The sequence below is a fragment of the Equus asinus genome, chromosome 9 (assembly GCF_041296235.1).
Source record: "Equus asinus isolate D_3611 breed Donkey chromosome 9, EquAss-T2T_v2, whole genome shotgun sequence".
Taxonomy (NCBI): domain Eukaryota; kingdom Metazoa; phylum Chordata; class Mammalia; order Perissodactyla; family Equidae; genus Equus; species Equus asinus.
In genome coordinates, this window is record NC_091798.1 from 7,011,695 (window position 1) to 7,018,251 (window position 6,557).

Below are 6,557 nucleotides of genomic sequence, written 5' to 3' on the forward strand. Positions count from 1 at the left end.
ACAATTCGGTCCACCTACTCTGGAAAAGCAGGACAGCACTTCATAAGGGAGCTGGTGCAGAGGAAATGTGGATTTGAGGTACCCAACTTACTTGTTGGATTGTCTTCGCAAAACATACCTTCATACCTGCCGCAGGAAGGTATGGAGAGGATGGAAAGAATGAGGTTCACAGGTGGGTGTTCATCTCGGAACGTGAAATGCTTTGCCCACTGGGAGAACTGACATTCCCTGAAGCACCTTGCAGTGTTATGCTCACTGATAGTAGAGTAACTTTACACTGGACAAGAAGTCAATTTTTTTTATTGGGAAACCAATGTAACAAACCTAGACTTATCGAAAATGAAACCAGTAACTAAGACTCTGCAGGCCCCGTCCCCAACCAGCACCAAGGCCTCTGCTTGGCCTGACCCCAGTTCCTTGAGCCCCAAAAAGGACAACCATGTGAAGAACCCAGGGTCAACCTCAGGGGCACTCTCCCACACTGCAACCCCCTCCACCCCAACCTCAAGTGACACACACACCCTGGATCAGCGGGCTGGGTCTAGACCCAAGGCGGGCACAGTGAGGTTCCGAGGGTGGCAGGGAATCACAGCTGCACCTCAACATGCCCCCAATCCCCAGGTAGCAAAGGAAGACTGGCTTGCCCACCCGCTCCCCTCCCCACAGCCACCCAGATGACAGCCTCACGTCCCTGATCAGTAACACTGTGATTCTGAGGTGCCAATGGGGTTCCCAGTGGCTTCACCAGCCCCTGGGTGATTACTGCAAAAGGCTAGAGCCCAGGGGAGAGGGCAGGCATTTGCCCCACCACCTGCTCAGTAGTAGCCAGCCAAGCTGCTGCCCTCATCTTGAGCCTGGAGTGCCTGTGGCCCCTCTCCCCTCCAGAACATCCATGGCTGGGAACCAGCCCTCCTGCCAAAGAGAAATCAGTTCCACGAGGCCCTTTCTCCCCCAGCCTGAGAGGAAGGATGGCCTGTGAGGTCTGGGATGGCTACACGAGTTTCTTGGCTTCAAAGAAGCTCTTGAGGTGTCGCATCTGCCAGACGCCGATGGCTACGAGGATGAGGGTCTGCAGAATGGACCACCATAGCACTCGCTGGTTGGTGCTCTCGCTGGTCTGCCGGAAGCGCTCCTCTCGCCACTGTGGGAGAGGAGAAAGGAAGAGGAGCCTGAGTTGGCTGGGCCCCACCTGGGGCTGTTAGAACTGCAGGGTTCCCTCCCCGGAGGATGCCTCAGGGCCAACCGGCTTTGCCCAGGTTCCGCCTGCAAAGAGCCACCCCACCTGGGGACTGTATCATCCTCACCAACTAGATGACCTCAGGCAACCTGCTCATTTCTCCTAAGTCTGTTTGCTCACCTGTCAGACACAGCCCTCACTGGGTCCTACCCTGGAGCCTAGGGGAGAGGTAAAGTAGTTGTAGTATCATGCCACCTGCTAGAATTGTCCTGAAGCACTCGGGAGTGGACTTGCTCTGAGCCCACTGCCCAGGTATCCCAAATTGCTCCTTGAAGACTGTAGGCACAGGTTGCAAATTGGTGGGCCAGGGGATGGATCTGGCCCATACGTGGGTTTTGTTTGGCTCACACAATGTTTTGCCAACATTTAAAACCCTGGAAATTTCACATTAAAAACCTGGACGTCTAGCTCCTCTTCAAACCCAGGTCTACCATTTCTGCAAGGCAGCCCTCAGCTGACAATCAACTGAGGTTAGATAGGTCACTGTCCTACCAGTCCTTAAGATCTCAGATTCACTCACTGTACCTGCCTGGCTCCTGGACACAGGTGAGTTTGAAACACCTGGTCCTGGGAGCACCTGGAGCCATGCAAACAGCAGCCAAGGTACTGGTATCAATTTCCACTCTGCCACTGTGTATGTGTAACTGTGTGATTTACAGCAAAGACAGCCTCTTAAGAGCCTGTCTCTCTCCAATTACAAAGTAGAGTTAGTAACAATCATCCCACCTTTTAGACTTGCAATGCAGCTCAGACAAGTAAGTCCCTTGGGTTTCATAATGAATCTGACATGCAGCTCCTGGGTGAGTCAGTGGGCAGCTTCTGGGAAGAAGCCCACCACTCCTGGCCCAACCTCTTACCCGCTGGTAGTTTTGCTCTTTCTGGATCTGCTCCACTTGCTCCACCAGTTGTCGCACTCGTAGCTGCAACTCACTCAATTTGTCTTTGGCAGCAATTTCTGCATAGTCGTTGGCATGTTCACCCACCTGGATGTCCAGGTGAACTCTCTGGGGACAGTTAGGGAAATTAAGGAGAATCAGGCAGCTCTGCTCCATCTTCCTGCCAGGGACTGACAGCTGGTCCCCCCACCTTCCTTCATTTGTTCATTTAGCCAACACTGACTGAAGCCTCCTCAGTGTCTAGCCCTATGGGGCTCCAGGCACACCAGCAAGAATGAGCCTTGGCTGATGGTCTGACCAAGGCATATAAAAAGAACTCAGCAAACATGCCCTACATGTTCACTGGAAACCCAGTCTTGTTAGGTGACACAGAATCCGACACACTCATTGCACATCCACAGCACCACCAGTCCCCAGCCTGACCAGGGGCTAGAGGCTGACAGCCAGGAGTGACACTGGGTCCACTTACCAGCATGCCTCCAGCAAAGAGGGAGAACTTGGTGGAATTGGAGTGCAGACAGATCTGGTGCTCACCAGGAGTATGAGAGGTGAAAGTGAACCTGCCTTCAGAGCCATACTGCCGGGCCAGGATCACCTGGAGAGAAGGGGCTTCAGTGAGTATTACGTAGCTTGTCTGAGAACTATTTGGGGCAGGGGTGAAGAGTATGACATTAGGTTGACATGTGACCGCTTTTGGGAAGAGCTTTCCTTTATTCATAGCTCATGCCCTTTCAACTCTTTTGGTGTGATTCTTTTTTTAAATGGAAGGTGACAGCTACGTCTTTGTCAAAATTAAAAGCTGCTCATTCTTTTCCGAAAGTACGCTATTCTGTGAAATCCTGAAGTCTAGCTGTCACAGATTTAGAATTGACAAAACTCATTGATTCCCAGCACCACAATTAATCCACTCATCACACCTATAAGATAGATGAATTTCCATTTCACAGACGAGGAAAATGGCTCGGGGAAGGTATCTGACTTGGCGGAATCATGCAGCAGTGAGAAGTTGAGAGGAGCAGCTAGCTAACACTGCAGCAGCCCAACTTTGGGCTGGAGTGAAAATCCGGGATCTTCTCACACCAACTGTTTTTACCAGTTTAGCAGATGTGGAAACTAGGAGCGGAGGTACCAGAGCCTGCTGAGTCTGGCGCTGAAGTGCACAGCAGAGGGCTCGGCGGGGCTAAGGGGCCGGCTCACCTTGTCCTCTGGGTCCTTCACCTCCACGAACATGCCAAGCCCGGGGGTAGCCGGCTGGTACTCTTCCCGCTGTTTGTCATACAGTTGCGTCCGGTAGTTTCCTAGAGGGAAGCGGGGAGAGCCCAGGTCAGAGAAGCGCGAGGGAGCGCTGAGTCCGCGGCCGCCAGGGCACCGGGCGGCCAGCTGCCCGGGGCTCTGGACGGCTGACTCTCCCGCACCCTCCGCCCCAAGACTTCGGTCTGGTTCCAAACTCTCCCCCTCCCCCCGCACCTATAACCATGGTCTCGTCCGGAATCTCCTCAATAAAGCACTTCTTCTCCGTCTCCCCGATGTGGAAATAAAGCGTGCCTCCGCGGGCCGCAAAACACAGCAGCAGCAGGAGGGCCCGAATCACCCTGCCCAGTCCCGCTCCGGGCCAGGGCCCGACGAACAGCACGCCCTGCTCCGCAGCCATCTTGCCCCACCTGCTCGCGCAGCCGCAGCCGACCGCGCCACGTAGCCCAGCCGCCGCCGTGGGGCGTGTCGGGACAGCGAGTTCCGCAGAGTGGACTACAAGTCCCGAGATGCCCCGCGGCCGCGGCGCGGCAGTACCTGATTGGGGCGCGGCTTCTACCTGGGACCGAATTGGGGCCCCAGAATTGAAAGATTCTTTCCGTTGACCTTCGTCGAGGCCCGGTGACTGTTGATGATTATCAGCTTTTTACAGATGATGAAAGTAACGCAGTTTGTTTGAGCCGGCGGAGCGAATAATGAGCAGAACAGGATTCGAACCGAGGATCCCCGACTTTCCTCGGCATAGCATCTACCACTTGGTTTGCTTCTATTTTAAAAAATTGAACTTTGAGAAAAATGACGCAAACAATGCAGGAATTTATCTTCGGGAAAAAAATACCAAAAAGAAAAAAGCCATGGCCTCCCCTTACCTCTTCTTTGCCACGCGGACCACCCCTCGTTCCCCCAGGCCCCATCCACTATTAAATCTGGTCTATATACTTTCACACCACCACACACTCATCCACGCAGGCTTTGCTGCCGGATTCTGGCCATGATGGCTCGTCTCCGGACCGGGCTTCTGTGTCCCAGTGACCTGCAGGTAAAGGGATATTGGTGGGGGACTTGGGGCGGAGCCGCCCAGTTTTGGAGAGCTCTGCATTCATTTTGAGATCAGCAGAAGTCTGGGTTTGCCCGTCGTGTCCTTCCTGGATTTTATCTAAATTTCTGTGTATTTTGGCAGCTCTTCGGAATTAGCAGTTTATGACTGTGCTACATGAAGGTTTCACAGAAACTTCTCTTTTTTTGTTTCATTTGGCCCTAGGGAGGGAAGTTTAGTGGAAATGTGTTCACGTTTTCCCCCTCATTAGAAAGTCTTTACCTTATTTTTCTTAACAGTAACAATATTCCATAATATGAATGTACCTTATTTTTTTTTACCATTCCTCTGATGAAGTGGTTAAGATTTCCTTCCTCCTAATTATTTGCTCTTATAAATAACTCTGCGATAAAAATTCTTGTTCATTTTCTAAAAAGCGTTACTGTAGAACATAGTTTTGTTGATAGCGATCACAAAATTGTCCTCCCCAAAACTTTGTATCAATTTACAGTCCCACCAGGAGTGTGTCAGAGAGTTTACTTCCCCACACCCTGGTCAAATGTTAACCTTTTTAATCTTTGCAAAATCAGTGGATGAAAAATTGTATTTCACTGTCCTTTTGAACTTTTCCTTCCTTGGATACTGACCATTTTTTCTTGGTCATTTGTTTTCTTCTATGAATTGCTGGTTGTGTTTTTCTTAGTGCTATTGTAACTACATACTTTACTCCTGATGTAACCACCATTCAGAATTAATAAATGATAACATTTTATAATAATAGTTTCAGGTATTTTTAAAATTAAACTTTTTAAATTGAGATAATTATAGATTCACATGCAGTTGTAAGAAGTAATGCAGAGAGATCTAATGTTCCCATTACCTAGTTTCCCCCCATTACAACATCTTGCCCAAGTATAATACAATATCACAACCAGGATATTGACATTGATACAGTCAAGATGCAGAATATTTCCATCACACAAGGATCCCTAATGTTGTCCTTCCTATTATAGCCACACCCAGTTCCCTGCCCCTTCCCCCTCCTTACCCCAACCACTGCTCTGCATTTTCCGTTTCTATAATTTTGTCATTTCAAGAATGTTGTATAAAGGGAATCACACAACATGTAACCTTTTGAGGTTGGCTTTTTTCACTCAGCATAATTCTCTGGAGATTTATTCGGCTTATTGCATGTGTTAACAGTTTCTTTTCACAGTAAAAAGTAACCATTACACACAATGTATAAAGATATAATTTTGTGCTATCAACAACTGAAATGGGTGAGAACAGAGCTGTCAAAGGAGCAGAGTTTTTGTATGTTATTGAAGGTAAACTAGTATAAATTCAAATTAGAGTGTTATAACTTTAGGATGTTAAATGTAATCCCCATGGTAACCACAAAGAAAACAGCTAAAGAATATACACAAAAGGAAATGAGAAAGGAATTTAAATGTTTCCTACAAAAAATTAATGAAAAATAAGACAATAAATACAAGAAATGAGAGACAAGCTATATGGGAAATAGAAAACAAATAACAAAATGACAGAAGTCCCTCCTTATCAATAATTACTTTAAATGTAAATAGGTTAAAGTCTCCAATCAAAAGACAAAGACTGACAAAATGGATTAAAAAAAAAAATGACCCAACTATATGCGGTCTACAAGAAATTCACTTTAGATCCAAAGACAGAAACAGGTTTGAAAGTGAAAGAATGGAAAAGGATGTTCCATGTAAATAGTAACCAGAACAGAGCAGGGTGGCTATACTAATATCAGACAAAATAGACTTTAAATAAAAAAAAGTTACAAGAGACAAAGAAAGTTATATATTAATAAAAGATTCAACACAGCTAGAAGATATAATGATTATAAATCATTACATAAATATTACATATTTACATATGTAATAACAGACCATCAAAATAAATGAAGCAAAAAATGTCAGAATTAAGGGAGAAATAGTTCTACAGTAATAGCTGGAGTCTTCAATACCCCACTCTCAATAATGGATAGAACAACCAGACAGAAGATAAGTAAGGAAATAGAGGACTTGCACAACCCAGTAAGCCAACTAGATCTAACAGATGAATACAAAACACTCTACCTAACAACAGAATACACATTCTTTTCAAATGG

At 47.3% G+C, this 6,557-nt stretch overlaps 1 protein-coding gene across 1 annotated transcript; it reads right to left on the reverse strand.

Annotated features, from left to right (window-relative positions):
- Nucleotides 1-283: 283 nt before the first annotated feature.
- On the reverse strand, nt 284-4,189 carry TMED9 (transmembrane p24 trafficking protein 9). The gene is made up of 5 exons (XM_014834918.3): nt 3,601-4,189; nt 3,331-3,431; nt 2,603-2,728; nt 2,095-2,241; nt 284-1,141 (listed from the first exon to the last, which is right to left on the reverse strand). Exons 1-5 carry the CDS (start codon nt 3,782-3,784, stop codon nt 992-994), a joined length of 708 nt encoding a protein of 235 aa, XP_014690404.1. The 5' UTR covers nt 3,785-4,189; the 3' UTR covers nt 284-991.
- Nucleotides 4,190-6,557: the final 2,368 nt, after the last annotated feature.